Here is a 17,316-nt window from a genome sequence, read left to right on the forward strand (position 1 = left end):
GAAGCTATCGACTACCACTAGTTTTTCTCCCTGGAATGAGATAGAAGTTGTTTCCTGTTTGTTTACAGAGTTTATTGCACCTGAACATCTGCCACATACAAAAACTAACTTTGTAGTTAATCTGCCTCTGATATTGCTGCACCTTTTATGTGTCCATAGCTTGCACCAGGTACATCTTATAGAGTTACTACCTACTCCTTTTCTGCATACTGAGCAGGGCCATCTACCTGAAGGGGTTTGTGTTTTATCTACCTTCCTACTTGTTAGGATTTTGGTTTTTGCTAGGTTGACTCTAAGGCCCTTCGATTCTAGTCCTTCCTTCCACACCTGACACATACATCTATGTATATGTGCATATTCATATCTATTATATAAAAGTCAATGTTTATGTGTGTTCGTGTGTTACTTATACTATACATTCAAAAACTACTGCACCGATCCTAATGAAATTTGGAACACAAAATCCAAGCCTAGGGAGAAGGGTAATGCTGTGTGTTTCATACAATTTCATGGACCAAAATTACTGAATGGATCCTTATGATATTTGGAACTTAGATTCAATGCATAAGGGTGGGTATAATGCAATATGTTTAGTTTGAATTTGAGATGGCTTAAAGAGGGCAGAACCCCCATGAAAATTCATAAATTTTCGAAGTTGATGAAATTTCAACCATGGGTAATTGACACACATCAAGAAGTATTCTCAAAGTTTTCACTCCAATGAAGAACTGTGTACACACATGCATCAGCCTGCAGCCTGCCAACTCATAGCTACCCATCACATTCCCTGGTACAGATATGTCCTCTGCCTCTGATTAGATCATCTTACCAGGACCTTATTCCCACTTGATGTAGCAACTGCAGGCTGGAAGAGGCCTCATAGCAGGTCCCACACCAGATAGCTGGATGTGATTAAGGAAGATCTCCAGAGGCTCGGCATCATCTTGGGTTGGCCAAAAAGTCTGTTCAGAAGAAAGGCAAGAGAGTAGCAGAAACCTTCAAGATGATGCATGTATAGAGAGGATGCTGTTACAGTGTGTGTGTATGTGCCAGAAATGGTTTTCAAGATTTCAATCAGGAAATCTTTCGGTCTTTGCTCTGGCTTGCCAGGTGAGATTAACAGTGATAAAATGGAATTAGTCGACACCAACTCCTGTTATATGACCAGGATGATTGTAGATGTTCTCCAGATATCAAAATTGAGCATTGAAGATTATTTGCATCAACTTGGTTATGTCAGCAGGTTCAATATTTGAGTCTCACATCAATTGATGGAAGAGAACATGACTTGAATGTCCATCTGCAGTTCATTGTAGATGTGTGAAGAAAACAACCTTTTTTGAAGAGAATGGTGACAGAGGACAAAAAGTGGATCATCATCATCTATGACAATGTTAAGTGCAAACGATCAAGGGAGAAGTGTGGTGAATCACTACAAACAATCTCTAAAGCAAGATGGATGTGCACTGTGACCAGCTGAACGAATTAAAATCTGCAATTCACAAGAAGCGTCCAGCACTTGCTAATTGTGAGGGCATTGTGTTTCATCACGTTAATGCCAGATTATATATTTCTTTATAGACACAGCAGAAGTTATTGGGGCTTGCTGAGAAGTTTTGCTGTATTTGCCTAACCTTGCATCTTCAGATTTCCACCTGTTTTGGTCTTTTCAAAAAACATTAAATGTACAGACCTACACCTCTGAAGAGGATATAAGAATTCATTTGGATGAGTTTTTCACCTGTAAAGACAGGAAATTCTTTGCACAGGGAATAATTTGATCTGCCCACAAGATGGCAGAAAACAACAAAATGGTAATCATTTCATTGATTGAATAAAGTGCTTTGTGTTTAAAACTTGTCTTACTTTTGCTTGAAAAAAAAAAAGAATGGATTTTTTTGGCCAGACCATTATGTGTGTGTTTTGAGTGTGTGTATGACAGGTTCCTGCACAATTTCTGTCTATCAAATTCCACTCACAAAGCATTATTTAAAGCAAGACTACTATAGAAGAGTCTTAACAAAGGTGTAAGCTCTCTTAATAAACATGACCTTGTGGTAAGAGAGCTTACATCTGTGGCTGGAGCTATTTTGGGTAGGTGCAACCATGCTGAATTGGTCCTTCCATATGTGAGCAAACTAACAAGCTGAAAATCCTGGGTCTGACCAGGATGTAAACCACTTTGTCTCATCCCTTTTTCAGGACAATATAGACAACAAATGACATCCTTGAGGGTCATTAAATACAGGGTTCATGAAAGTGGGTGGGTCATCCTTGAATTTCAGAAAGTCCACTCTGGAATATAGCTACGGTTAGAGCTATTCCCAAGTACTAAACTGACCACCTTTTTCCACAACGGTTACTGTTTTGAGCTGCTTACGTCTCACTGACCAAATGTAATAGCTGATTTAGATTACTGATTCTTTGGGATCTCGATTGTGGTCTCTTCAGGCCTCTTGTAGCTAACTTGGCTAGAGCTAGGCAGAATCCAGTGACTAGTTGCAGCAGTCCTGATTGGATGGCATTTAGAGAGTTATGATCAGCATACCTAGGGGAGTTGGTTGTTGAGATGATGGATGCACCTCTGGGATGTGTGACACCATTCACATTAAAACCTACCGATACCAGCTACAACCACTTTGATTGGGACAGGGCCTCATCCTTGCACATTGCTAGATCAAGTGCATCTGTGGGACTGCGCATGTTGAAAATGAGGAAAGGGCATTTACCATTTGATCAAGTTGTCATTCAATGAGATTGAACCTATAATTATGTGAATGTGAAATGAACTTAACAACACAACCATACAGTATGCCTAAGATCAAAAGTATTCCAACTATGGCCATCTAGTCTTTAACTAAGTTATAATGTATTCAAGACTACATTATCCTGTATATATGAGGGTAGGGTGTATGATTTAAGGGAGATTAAGTTGCTATTTCTAGCAGATGGACTGACCACACAGGCTCCTATTTTGGTTTGTACATTGAAGATAGGTTTGAACCTTTGGTCAGCTATTTGACTTTATTTATTCTTCTGCATTGTCAATCTTTCAGTCTGAAAGGAGGAGGACATGATTAGGCTGACTTGACCCGTGATATGCTGCAAGAAATTGATTGGGTGACTTATTGAGAGTTGTGGTAGAGGTATCAAGTGGGGGATAGACAACAATAGACCACAATATTTATAGCAGCCATTTTATTGTCCATGGACAAAACACCTAAATTTTCTTTATTCTTTCATATGTGAGAAATTTTCATTGTTTTTCTTTGATATTCATATCTATAAAATTATTAGTATTATTGTTGTGGATGAAATATTGTTAGAGATTGCTGGTTTATTTCTTAGGTCGTGAAGAAAATGGTGATTATGAAGACAAGAAACAACCAAAACATAGTAAGTGATTACTGGTCAAGGGATTTCTCTCATTATTTCTCTAAAGTCACTTTGCTTCATTGAAACTGTTAATTTTTGAATTTGGATTTAAACAGGAAAAAGAATTTATAGTTATTAATATAGGTATAATCTAAAGTAATCAATGAGATTATTGGGCTGAAGTGATTCTGTTGTGCTGGAGTTGTAAACCACTCTAGTGCTCAGACCAGGATCAAGAAACAATTTGCTCAAACTCCTTATTACAGTTTGGAGCTGAAGTGTCTTCTAGCCCCAAAGAGAAAGGTCAATTTTTGTTGAGGCTAAGGGTTATAACACTTAGCATTTGTGACAACTTTGGTGGTAAAAGTTGTATAGCATTTACATGTGGGCTTGGTACAATGTTTTCATCATCCGTCATGATTGTGTCTTTGTGTTGCTAAAGGAGACAAGACAAGATCTCAGTGGAGAGTGTTAACGAGGTGTCTGTTCATGGTATCAGGTTTGGATGATGTTTCAGTTCAGAAGGTGGTGAATAAATGGCAGTACTGTCTGCATTGAAGTAGGCATTGTTAGAAGGTGAAGGCCCAAGTCGGGTTTCCAGTAGATCTGGCTTTACAAAAGTCAAATAGTTGTCATTAAATGAGGATAGGCAGGGAAGAAGGCTTCAAGGTGATGGAGAATTTTGTTAATATCTGTCTCTATTGAGTGATAGGGCAATAGCAGGCAGGAGTTGGGACAGTTGATGCCTCTTACTTGCAGTGTGTTACTCCTCACAAGCTTAACTGCCATTTGAGAAAATCTGGAGAATCAACTATTGGACAGGAATGGGAATGCAAATAAATCCAAAGGCACAGTTTTCAGAGATGTTCCAGTGCTAGTAACAAAATGAATTTTTAGGACAGTTTTCTGATATATTTTAATGATAAGAACTAAAACAAACTTCATGTTAATTTTTTTGTTTAAGATGGAAATTTCTTTCTATAATTTTTTTTTCTCTGAAATCTTTTGTTTTTAGATAAACAGGAAGGAAGAGAAAGTTCAACTGATTACATCTCTATCTCTAATATTCAAACATGGCCAGAATATTTTAAAACTTCCATTTCTCTCCCAAAAAGTGGTAAGTTAACTGCCTTGTTTTGATATTGTGTGTGTGCTTGCTTATATACTAGCTGATGTACCCTGTAATTCCTGGAAAAGTGGGGCTTATCCCTTGGTTCCGTTCTCATAATTGTTTTGCTCATCCAATAACAACAATACAAAGTATGTAGCCCTTAAAGCAGTTGAAATAGATTTACAATGAATGTAGAAACAGATTGACATTTAGTTTTACAGTAGACATACAAATAAATTTGCATATAGATTTTAAATTAAAATAACATGTAGATTATCAATACATTTACAACACTTATGAAAACATCAACATGGCTGTCAATTTGAATTAAGAAAATGTTCCTACATGTAAACAGTGAGTGAACTGTATGAAAACAGTGCAAATTACAGTGTATTGATTGATAGATGGTGATTTCTATTGTTTAGGAAAATACTATTTACTTGTTTTAGGGTTCATCATCATCATCATCATCGTTTAACGTCCGCTTTCCATGCTAGCATGGGTTGGACGATTTGACTGAGGACTGGTGAAACCGGATGGCAACACCAGGCTCCAATCTAATTGGGCAGAGTTTCTACAGCTGGATGCCCTTGTACTGGGTAAATTATAAAAATAACTCTGACAGTTCAAATACTAAGAAATAAACATACTCAACTTGATTTATCTTAATATATAAATCTGAAATTGTGTGTTTGTGTGAAGCCTTTTTGAATGTTTATAGAAATCCACATTTTCCACTTTTTCGTAAAAATTTTTACATCAATGGAATTTTCTCGATCTGAACTTTCCAGTGCAGTAATTAGATTTTTAAAATTCCGTTTACTTTGTGTGATTTAAGGGAGATTTGACTGCAGCAATTCATCACATTCCAGTAGCTACTTTGAACATAATGCAAAATGGTGCATCAACATCTTCTGCCCAATCTGATAGAATTCTGGCAAAACTGTTTAGCAACAGATCGCCAGCAATTGCTTCATCACAAATTGCCATCCTAGCTCCTGTGAAAAGGGATTACCCTGCTATGTATAATCAGGGCAGCGCAAAAAGTTGTTTTGCATAAGCATTTCTATAGCCAATTACACGGATGAAATTTACGTATGCTTAATAATTTTACGCAAAACAGCCTTCAGATTTTCCCTATTAATTTCATCGTCTTTTGAATTATGAACATATTTACATCATAAGGGTTTTTTCATTGTAAGGCTTTCTTTTTTAGTTGATTTTCAGCTAGCAAGACTTGTCGTAGATGGCATAATAAGTCACACTCAGACAAGGTCGGGTTATACTGCTAGCACCAAATAAAATGATTGACCTTGTCTGACAATTTCTTGTAAGAACGTCCACGTAATGTAGAATGCTTGTTTAATAAATCGAGAAGTATTTATACATTTTTTTCATTTATTATATCTAGGGAAGTGAATTGGTTATTTCCTTTGACTAGGAAAATGAATGGGTTATTTCCTTTGGTGGATAATGGTTATATATGTGGATCCCTTCTATGGGCCATAGCCATCCAATTATAGATTTTTATTAAACTTCAATGAGTCTGGTAACAAACTGGATGCTACTTTGGCATGTTTGCAAAGTTTCACGAAAATTCGCTAACAGGTGTAGATGACAACTTAACACAAACAGACAACTTGCTTTTGTATATGCATAAGATAAGATATAATATATATATATATATATATATATATATATATATATATATATATATTTATGTATATATAGACATCATAATAATGTATAAACTTTTGAGAGAAAATGAAATCACTTTTCTTTGGAACTGAATATCAAAGTAGATGATACTGCTTAAAATGATAGCAGCATGTAAAAAAAGGGTATATATGCTCTGAGATCCACTTCCATAAAAAGAATTATATCCTGCCAGCTAGGTCATTGATTAATTATCCTGTGGAGATAAAATAGCAGAAAATAGTTTTATAATCTAATAACAGGGAATGTAATTGATAATGTAGTTATTTGCCAAGCAGTAGATAGATGGTTCAAGTCACACCATTGACACTCTTGTTCTCTCTCAACTTTGCATCATCATTAACTTACATTAGAAATCTGCATAATTAATTCATTTATATTTATTGTTTTGTTTTATTGTTTGACTTTATTTTCATTTTAGATAAAGATGTCGGAGAGAAACAAAGTGGGCGGAGTGCAGGAGATGATGTTAAAAGTGAGTAGCTATTTCACACCCTCTCATTTCATATGATTCATAAGCGTGAGTGTGTGCTGTGTTATGTGTGTATGTCAGTGCAGGAGATGATGTTTAAAGTGAGTAGCTATGTCACATACTATTATTTCATATGGTTTATGAGTGTATGTGTTTGTGAGTCTATTTGTATATGTACTTGATTTTATATGTATGTGTGTATATATTTATATACCTAATGTTTCTGTCTATTTATTTTGCAGTGTACTCAGTGAATCCTGACATTAATAAAAAAATATCATTGCACAAAGGTGACATTACTAAGTTGAAGGTAGATGTCATTGTTAATGCTGCTAACTCCTCATTGCTTGGTGGAGGAGGAGGTAAGTTGATGAAATTTTGTAGGTGGAGGAGGGTATTTTCAATGTATTGTAGTGTTGTAGAATATGGGCTGCAGTATGGAGTGGTGTTTGTGTAGAATGTGTTATAATATTGCTTGATGATCATATAGAGCATGGGTTGTTGTATCAGGTGGTGATTATGCAATGTGTTACATATTGAGTGGTAATCATACAGAATATGGGTTATATTGGGTGATTGCATAGAGTATGTTATAATATTAGGTGTTGATTGTGTAGAGCAAGAGCAGTGGTTCCCAAAGTGGGTGGTACCATCCCCCTGGGAACAGTGGAAACATCTAGAGGAGTGTTGGAGAAAATTAGGGTGATGGATGGCATTGTACCCCTTCTATTTTTAAATGGTACACTTGGGTTTAGAAAATAGTGCTTAAAAAAAGATCTGAAAAAGCAAGCAAAGAACAAAAATGAATAAAAAAGAAACCCAAAAGTTTTCTAGTGAAGCTGGTCATAAAACTCTCAAGAGAATTCTCTAGAAAGATGAAAACATGGTGTTGACAAATAAAGTATCAACAAGGAGAATAATGACAAGAACAACAGCAACAAAGCAGTGAAAAGAGTGTGTGTGTATATATGTATGTGGATGTTTGGTTTTATGTATCTGTGGATGTATAGTTTTATGTGAGTGTGTGTCTATGTATGAATATGTAAGATTCATGCCATGCTGTGTAATGTTTGTATATGTAAACATATACGATGTATGTATATCATCATCATCATCATCATTTAATGTCTGCTTTCCATGCTGGCATGGGTTGGATGGTTTCATTGAAGACTGCAAGCCAGGAGGCTGCACCACGCTCTAATCTGATCTAGCAAGGTTTCTATGGCTGGATGCCCTTCCTAATGCCAACCACTCTGAGAGTGTAGTGGGTGCTTTTTATGTGCCACCAGCATGGGAACCAGTCAGGCAGCACTGGCATCAACCACACTCAGATGGTGCTTTTTACATGCCTCTGGCACTAGTATTGATTGACCACACTCGAATGGTGTTTTTTATGTACCACCAGCACAGGAGCCAGTCAGGTGGCACTAGCATTGACCACGCTTGAATGGTGCTCTTTACGTGCCACTGGCACGAGTGCCATTCAGGCGGCACTGGCATCAGCCATAACTGCAATTTCACTTCACTCGACAGGTCTTCTCAATCACAGCATATCTCTAAAGTCTCGGTCACTTGTCATTGCCTCTGTGAGCCCCAATGCTCGAAGGCTGTGCTTCACCACTTCATCCCATGTCTTCCTGGGTCTACCTCTTCCACAGGTTCCTTCCACTGTTAGGGTGTGACACTTCACACAGCTGTCCTCATCCATAAACATATAAGATTACTACTGTGTGTATTTATATATATAGACATATGACTACTTTTATGCCCTTTTTACCCCTCCTTAATCTGGATGCTGTACGAGAGTGAAGAATTTGTACTTCATTGAATTGAATAAATGATGTACCCAGGCTCTATGCTACCTGCATTTGCACAGATCTTCTTTTCAGACACAAACAACATCCCCACAACAACTACCTTCCCATTGTCCCTCTCAAGTACACAGTTTTAGTGCTGCAACCATCAGCATTAAGCCCAATGAAGGGGAGATCTGGTGTGATTATTGAAATAATGGAGCAACACCATGTTGAATAAGGGAACAAGGCTACTGGATGTGATGCAAATGATCTTGTGATCTGCAACACTAACTTCAGAAAACCAGCCAGTCACCTAATCACTTATCAATCTGGTGGGAACATAAGCCAGGTTGATTACTTCCTCACCAGGCAAGCGATAGGCTGATGCTCACAAATGCAAAGTCTTTTCCCAAGTGAAGAGTGTACACCCTAACATAGGCTACTAGTTAGTGACTTCAGAATTAGGTCTAGAAAAGATTATGGAAGCTCAAAGACCCAGCAAACCAACAAAATTTAGAGAATGCTACTAGAAGCCTCTGATGATAGAGAGGAGGAGAAGTGATATGGTGGGGGAACAAGGAGGTGGATAGCACTATAAAAGCAAAGAGACAGGCCTGGAAAGACTGGGAAAACAGCAGAAGCAGAGCATTGTATTAGGGAGCCAGAAGGGAGGCTAGGTGAAAAGTTTACATAGCAAAAGGAATAAAAGAAGGTAAGATATTTGCCAATGTTTCACAGCATGAGGATCAGAGGTGTGAGGTGTTCAGGATTGCAAAGCAGTGTATCAGAGAGAATAGAGATGTGGTGGGTGAGAAATGTGTGCGAATGGATAATGGTACTTGCACTCAGTGACTCAGAGAAGAAAGATGTGTGGAGATGCCATTATGAAAGGTTACTCAATGTGAAGAATGATTGAGAAAAGGAGAGTTATTCAGATATCAAACCAATTGAAGTATCAGCCATCAGAGTTGATAGCAGTATAATAGATTAGGTAGTTAAGGATATGAAAGCTGGGAAAGCCCCTGGACCATTGGGTATCACTGCGGAGATGATTAAAATATCCGTCGGTGTGGGATACAGCCTAATCACTTGTATAGTTAATCAGGTTATTCAAGAAGGCGTCATCCCCAATGACTGGTGTAACAGTATTATAGTTAGCCGCTACAAGTGTGAAGGTGATGACTACAGAGCTATCAAATTGCTGGACCAGGTTATGAAAGTTACAGAGAGAGTTATAACACAATTGATTATGAATAGTATTAAATTAGATAAGATGCAGTTTGGTTTTGTTCCAGAAGTACCACAGATGCCATCTTCATAGTGAGACAGTTGCAAGAAAAGTATTTGACCAAAAGTAAACCATTGTACTTAGCTTTTGACAGGGTCTCCCACTGTCTTATCTGGTGGTCTCTAAGGAAGCTAGGAGTAAAGGAGTGGCTTGTTATAGCTGTTCAAGCCATGTACAGTGATGCTGTCAGTAAGGTGAGAGTCGAACGTGAATACAGTGATGAATTTAGCATACAAGTTGGAGTTCGTCGGGGATCAGTTCTTCGTCCCCTTTTATACATCATAGACTTCCAGACCTTAACAGGAGACTTCAAAGCTGGATGCCCATGAGAATTGATATATGCTGATGACCTCGCTGTTATTGCAGAATGTGAAGCAGAACTGGAGAAGTTCCAGGTATGGAAGCAAAACCTGAGATCAAAGGGCCTTAAAATTAACTTAGCAAAGACTGAAGTTGTTGTTAGCAAGAAAACAGACAAGACTCTCTTTCTGTCCGGTAAATGGCACTTTTGCTGTTTCTCACTCTCTCTCTCTCTTTCTCTTTCCCTTGCCTTTCTCTCTGGCTGGGTTGCCATGTATCTCCTCTACAGCAACACACTTGTTCTGCACTCATTCTTGATCACTCTCTCTCTACACTTCTCTGGCTTTTCCCTCTGGCTAGGTAACCAAGTATGTTCTTTACATTGGCACACCTGTTTCTGTCCTCTTTCTCCTCTCACTCTCTGTCTCTTTCTAAGTCAGTGGTTCCCAACTTGGGGTCCGCGGACCCCTGGTGGTCTGCAAAGTTAATACTAGGGGTCCATGAACTAAACTCAAAATTTCATATATATGTATGTATACATAAGGATATGCATATCAAAAGGGGTCCATGGGAAAACTCATTTAAATAAAAGGATTGGGAACCACTGTTCTAAGTAAAGAACTGTGTTATTTTAATGCATTTTATGAGTGTAACATTCGTCGTCATTGTTTAACGTCTGTCTTCTATGCTAGCATGGGTGGTACAGTACCACAAGAGCAGGCCAGGCCAAAGCCTGCACTAATCTTCTGTGACTGTTTTGGCAAGATTTTTACAGCTGGATGCCATTTCATTTCTAACACCAACCACTCAGCAGACTGGACTTAGTACTTTTTACATGGCACATGCATAGGCAAGGTGAGGAGTGCTTTTTTATGTGGCACAAGCACAGGTAAGGTCAGTTTTGGCAAGGTTTTTACAGCTGGATGCCCTTCCGAACACCAACCACTTTACAGGAAGTACAAGGATACCCAGCCTGAGAGAGAAAGATCAGGAATGAAGACGGAAACTGGTATGCTACTGTAAAGAAAATACATGGTTACCCAACCTGAAGGAAGTGCAGGAGATGGAGAGAGTGGAAGACAGCAGGATAGAGATGGTGGTAAAATGCCCAGCATATTCACAAGGAACAGAGATTAGAATATAAATGAGATGGTTGAGTAAAGGAAGAGAGAGATATAGATGGTGGCAAATGCTAGTGTGTACCCTTGAGGTTCAAACGCCATAATATAAGTGGCAGGATATTCCAAAGGGAGTGTGATTAAAGAGTATAAGTGATGAAAGACCTGGGTATATATAGAGTTGGCTGGGCTACCTGAGAGCAATGATACAGAAGATCAGAGGTGTGAGGACAGGATTGGGGAGTGAGAGCTTGGCATAGTGTATGAAGGACCAAGTGTGGGATAAAGAAGACATGTAGATTGGTTTGTTGGGGTAGGGTGAGGGAAAAGTTTTGTTGTTACATATGGGTGGAACACCCAGGTCAGGGGTTAGCAGATATCAATGATAGTGAGATAGAGCACGTGGGTGAAATGTACAGGTTGGGGGCAAGCGGAGAGCAATGATAGAGTGGCTCAAGGCCAAGAGGATAGGATTGGGGAATGGGAGGTAATCATAGTACATGAAGCAGAAATGTGAGGAAGAGAAGAGATGTAGAGACATAGTTTGATTTGTTGTGGTAGAGTGTGTGAGAAGTTTTCTTAAGTGTGGGTGGGACACACAGTGCTTCTAGAACTCTGTTTCGCTGATGTGGGCGTGTCTTCTCAAGGATTTCATATCACCAGACATCTCGGTCCATTGTCATTTCCTCCGTGAGGCCCAACCTCCTGAGATCAGTCCTTACCACTTCATCTCATGTCTTTCTGGGTCTCCCTCTTCTACGAAGCATCATGTTGTCTACCTTTCACTCTGAGAGGGAGTCCTTTTGTTGCCAACAGAAGTAATAACTCTCTGAACTTCCTCTACCCAATTCTTATTCTAGAAATAATACTTTCAGAGTATTGCTAATTTGGTCACCTAGGTAACAGAAACTATCTAAAACTTCAAGAGAGCCTCCTGAGCATTTGAGGGAATCTAATTCCTGTGTGCTCTTAGTAACATTAGTTTCAAATTTTGGCACAAGGCTAGCAACTTCAGGAGAGGGGCTAAGTTGATTAAATTGACTCCAGTGCTTAACTGTTACTTATTTTATTGGTCCCAAGAGGATGAAAGGCAAAGTGACTTACGTGGAATTGGAACTTGGAATGTAAAGATGGACTTTAGAATTGGTGGAATACATGTCATCATAGTAGAGTTTGGACTGGAGCTCAGCAATTGTTTTTGTTTTTCAGTGATTTCCACAACTTTTTCAAATCTGTTTTAGAAACTCAATCATTCTGAATTTGAAAAAAAAAAGACATTTAATTAATACTTGTAGGACTTTCAGAATAGCTGTCTTACATCATCATCATCATCATCATTTCTAGGCTATTGTGTCTGTTTTGGCAGGGAATTTACAGCTGGATGCCTTTCTTGACACTAACCACTCTGCAAAGTGAACTGAGTGCTTTTTACATGGCACTGGTAGAGGTAATGTTAGTTTTACTTCCCCTCTGGCTAAGTAAACCTGTCTCCTAGCTTCCCTTCTGGCAGTCTGATACAATTCCCTGCTACCTCTGTTCTTCCAGTCCTTCCAAGCCTGTTTCTTTTGTCTAATAACCCTGTCAACCACATTGTTCCACCACCACATTACCTTGGGTCAAGAGGGGACTTTACACCAGCCACAGATCTGATCGGTGGCTCTCAACAGGTTGTCCCGTAGAAACCTCCAGTTGTCTTCCACGTTATATGATGCTATATCCCCTTTCTATTTCGTCAAATGCTTCAAGTAGTATGTCCCTAAATCTTTAAGCTTCCAAAGCCTTCTCCTCCAAGCCGGTTTACATCTGGGCATCCTTTTTGCCTTGATTTCGAAGTCGCTAACTACTAACCTGTGTTGATGGGTACATTCTTCGCCCGGGAAGGTTTTGGCATTTATAAGCTGCCCTCTTTCCCTATTTCTGGCAAGGATGTACTCGATTTGACTAGAGTGTCTGCCGGAACGGTAGGTGACTAGGTTCTTTTATCATATTTGGCACTCCATTTATTGTTGTTAATTTTATCTTCATGCCCTATACCGGGCTTGCTTTTTATATCAAGAGTTTATCTTTTATTAGTTGCAGGAGAAAATTGAGATGGTATTGTCTTCATGCTTTTCTCAGGGAGTAACTTAGAAATGTAAATGAAAAATAAATTGGTTTCATCCAAGTGGCCCCTTTTTCTTCATTGCAAGGTAACAATTGTATTTGTATGGTTAAGGAGTGGGGGCTTCCTGGAAGTACATCAAACTCGCATATGATTAGGATTCTGAAGCCAAGGGGAAAAAAAAAACTCCATACAATAAACACGCCACAACAGTACAAACGTCTGTTCTTTACTCTGTATTTTTCATGTAAACACACACATACACATACACACACACACACACACACACACACCACAAGGTATAGGTACAGTATTTTGTTTATCAGTTTCACTCACAAGGTAATATTGGCTAGCCTTCGGTTACAGTAGAAAATTTTTGCCCAAGGTACCATGCAGCAAGATAGACCTCAATACCAAGCTCTATATGCACAACTCCTCAAGGAAACACAAAATTCCTGACTAGTGGGTCCAAGCCTTTGGAGGAAGTAAGAGAGGGGTCTCTTTATTCCCTGTGGGAAAGCTAACAAAACCAGCAGATTGTTTGAATATATTGCTTGTGAATTTTGCCTCTCAAGGAAATATTAATGCGTTTTGATCATATATCTGCTTGATCAAAAACATTCCAGTTATGACCATCCTGTCTTTTTGGTATAGCTTGAACAATATTACCTAATATGATCTTCTGCTTATTACAACTTTGATTTGGGGGAAATTTGGCTGCTATATCTAGTAGGTCGTGTGAGCATGTGTGTGGTTATGTGTGATTACAAGTGTTTGTGTGTCTGTGCATGTGTACGTGTGTCTGTGCATGTGTACGTGTGTCTGTGTGTCTGCATGTGTTTATGTGTCTATCTGCATGCTTGTGTGTGTGTTTGTGTTAGTGTGTCTGTTTCTCACATCTGCTGTATTCTCACTGCTATTTATGGAGATATTGAATGAAGTGTGTCCTAAAAGCTCTTTAACTGATATTATGTACACGTGAAGTGTAGGACCACCTCATTGCTATCACCATCTCCACCCTCTTAACATCATTCACCACCATCTTGTGAAGCAAAATTCCCAAGTCTTCTACTTGAGCTGAGAGTGTTATAAGTGAAGAATAATCCACTCAATGAAGGATGGTCAATCTGATGTAAGGTCTGTGCTTTCACTGAAGGACTTGTGGGCTCTTCACAGTTATATATTTACTTGACATGCACAGGCATACAAGCGCGCGCACACACACACACACACACACACACACACACACACACAAACGTGTATGCAAATGTTAAATGTTCTCTCTTACAAATGCACACTCAGGTAGAAGTGCACTCATACAAATGTATATGTGAACATATATGCATATAGTGCTAGCTGAGGGAGTGTGTGTGGTATTGTCTGAGGGATTTTACACTCAGTATGTGTATGGTTTTGTCATATGTGTGTATTGTTGTTTGTGCATGTGTAAGTATGTGTTGCTGATTGCATGTGTGTGTATTGCTGTCTGTGTGTGAGTGTGTTTTGCTCTTTGAATGTGTGCATGTGTGATGCTATCTGCTTGTGTATGTATATGTTGGTGTGTGTGTTGCTGTTTTCCTGTGAAAGTGTGTATATATGTCTGCTGTTGTTTACCTCCTGTATGTTTTCTATTGATGGGAATTGGTATTGACACAGCAGAACTGTGGTCAGAGACATACCACCCTTGATCAGCTTGTAATTTTTGGCAAGTATTTAGAATTCCAATAGATAATGTGTCCTTCACTTTTTTTAAGACAGAAGGTGTGATTTGAGAGAGATTTAACTGTTTTGAATTCTCATGTAGGAAATATGAGGCTAACAGTTTGTCTAAATATCTGGTTATGTTTTTGTGTAGTTTTAGGTGAGTCTCTATACTAATGACTGGGTATGGTGCACAGTCCTGCCATGCTTGCACATTCTAATTAATATGCAGTTGTTATTGGCCGAGTGTGCAGTAATGTTGTAGTTCCTTTATTGTCTGCTTTTGTTTAGCCTCAGGTCATCTCTGATTGAGCTGGCCTATGATAAATCTTTCCAGTCATGACCATTCCATTATTTCACAAAGTGTATTTAGCTCTATATTGTCAATGTTGTGATTTGAAGGATTATCTGTGTTTCTATGTAGCTTCTCCACTTATTATAAATAGCATTCTTGTTAGCTTGTGTGACTCTTTTGTTGCTGTTGTCATGTAGCAGTGGTACTAATTGCCATGAGCAGGTGTGGTTGAGCAGATAGATGTATGATATACAGGTAGCTCTACACAGAGCTACACTGTGTCAGTTTTACTATCTGCTACATTGATCTTGGAATAGATCTGTCTAGCACAGTGGTTCTCAACTGAGGTCCATATGGCCCTTGAGGGTCCATATAAGATTTTTGGGGGTCCATACAACAAAATAGTAAATTGGGGAACCACAATATATTTTAAGGGCCCCTGAAAAAATTTTGCTTTAGATGTATGTATTAGTATGTACTGCAAGAAACAACTAAATTTCTTGCTGTAGCATTTTACATAGCTCAACCTATACAAGTTATTGTGTGAAAAACAAAATAGGAATTTTGAAAGAAGTTTCTATAAAACTAGTTATTAAACATCAAATGACTATGGGGGTCCATCAGAATAAAATAGTAATGAAAGGGGTCCATAGATAAGAAATGGTTGAGAATCCCTAGCAGATAGTAAAACAAGATTAATCTGTATGCAGTGGGGAAAGTCTGTGAGTGGCTGTTGTGTCTGTCCATCATCTGATGGAACACTTTGGAGTTCACTAGGTGATGTTGGACACCTTGGCCCAACTATAGTGGGACATGAAACCCATCTTTGGGTAGCTTTGTGTTTGTTTCAATCAATTTATAATATTTCATCTTTTACATGCTGGGGCACTGCTTTGAAGGGTTTAGTCAAACAAATCGACTCCCATTCTTATTTTTAAGCCTGGTAATTGTTCTAATGGTCTCTTTTTGAACCACTAAGTTAGTGGTAATAAGCTTGCTTCCCAACTACATGATTCTGGGTTCAGTCCCACTGTGTGGTGCCTTGGGCAAGGGTGTTCAGGCTGACCAAATCCTTGTGAGTGGATTTAGTAGACAGAAACTGAAAAGAAGCCTGTTACGTATACCTTTGTGTGTGTGTGTGTGTGTGTACTTGTCTCAAATCACCGCTTTGACAACTGGTGTTTAGCAGTTCAGCAAAAGAGTTCAATAAAATAAATACCAGGCTTAAGAAATATTAGTACTGGGGTTGATTCATTCGACTAAAAATTCTTCAAGGTGGTGCTCCAACATGGCCACAGTCTAATGACTGAAACAAGTAATGGATAAAAGAAAAACCAACACTGGTTGTCAAGCAGTGATGAGGGACAGACACTTAGACACACATGCATACAACAGGCTTCTTTCAGTTTCTGTCTACCAAATCTACTCACAAAGCTTTGGTCAGCCCAGGGTTATTGTAGAAGACACCCAAGATGGTGTGCAGTAGAACTAAACCCCAAACCACATGATTGGGAAGCAAACCTATCACACAGCCACACTTGCTCCTATAAAATAATCTTGAACATAATCTTGAATATGTTTTATGTAAATGTAATACATATGTGCTAAGGTTTTAAAAAATGTTTTGTTACGTCATCATTGTATTGTTTTGTTTACATTTTTATGTAACCTTAGAAGCTGTCAAAGTTTGGAGTAGACACCTGTTTTGATTTTTGGTGATTATATTGTTCAGTTAGCCTATATATATATATATATATATGACGTTGACCACTAACGTGGACATTTAATGTGCTAGAAATAGATCACATCTTGTGTCTAAAAAGACCTAAATTGTTCTCAACATGAAATATAGCGTGATACCAAAACGTAAGCGGGCAAGACATTTAAAATCACCGAAAAGGAACATTATTAAACAGGTACCGGTTTCAAATTTAACAATCTTACCGACTGTCTATTTCTCTTCAGCCTGATTTGTAATGGAACCATAATCATCAGAACCCCATACAAAGTTGCCCACCGCCATAGGTGCGCGTGCATATGGTT

At 38.6% G+C, this 17,316-nt stretch overlaps 1 protein-coding gene across 3 annotated transcripts in view; it reads left to right on the forward strand.

Annotated features, from left to right (window-relative positions):
• LOC106868367 (uncharacterized) overlaps positions 1-17,316 on the forward strand; it is a 77,285-nt gene that overhangs the window by 21,428 nt on the left and 38,541 nt on the right. For 2 of the 3 annotated variants that reach the window (XM_052971675.1, XM_014913586.2), the window contains exons 2-5: positions 3,349-3,396; positions 4,391-4,492; positions 6,624-6,677; positions 6,917-7,036. In XM_052971675.1, the coding sequence (XP_052827635.1) occupies positions 3,349-3,396; positions 4,391-4,492; positions 6,624-6,677; positions 6,917-7,036 (324 nt within the window). The remainder of the gene's footprint in view (positions 1-3,348; positions 3,397-4,390; positions 4,493-6,623; positions 6,678-6,916; positions 7,037-17,316) is intronic. The other variant, XM_014913587.2, reaches the window with a different exon arrangement.

Source organism: Octopus bimaculoides, chromosome 11 (genome assembly GCF_001194135.2).
Source record: "Octopus bimaculoides isolate UCB-OBI-ISO-001 chromosome 11, ASM119413v2, whole genome shotgun sequence".
Classification (NCBI taxonomy): domain Eukaryota; kingdom Metazoa; phylum Mollusca; class Cephalopoda; order Octopoda; family Octopodidae; genus Octopus; species Octopus bimaculoides.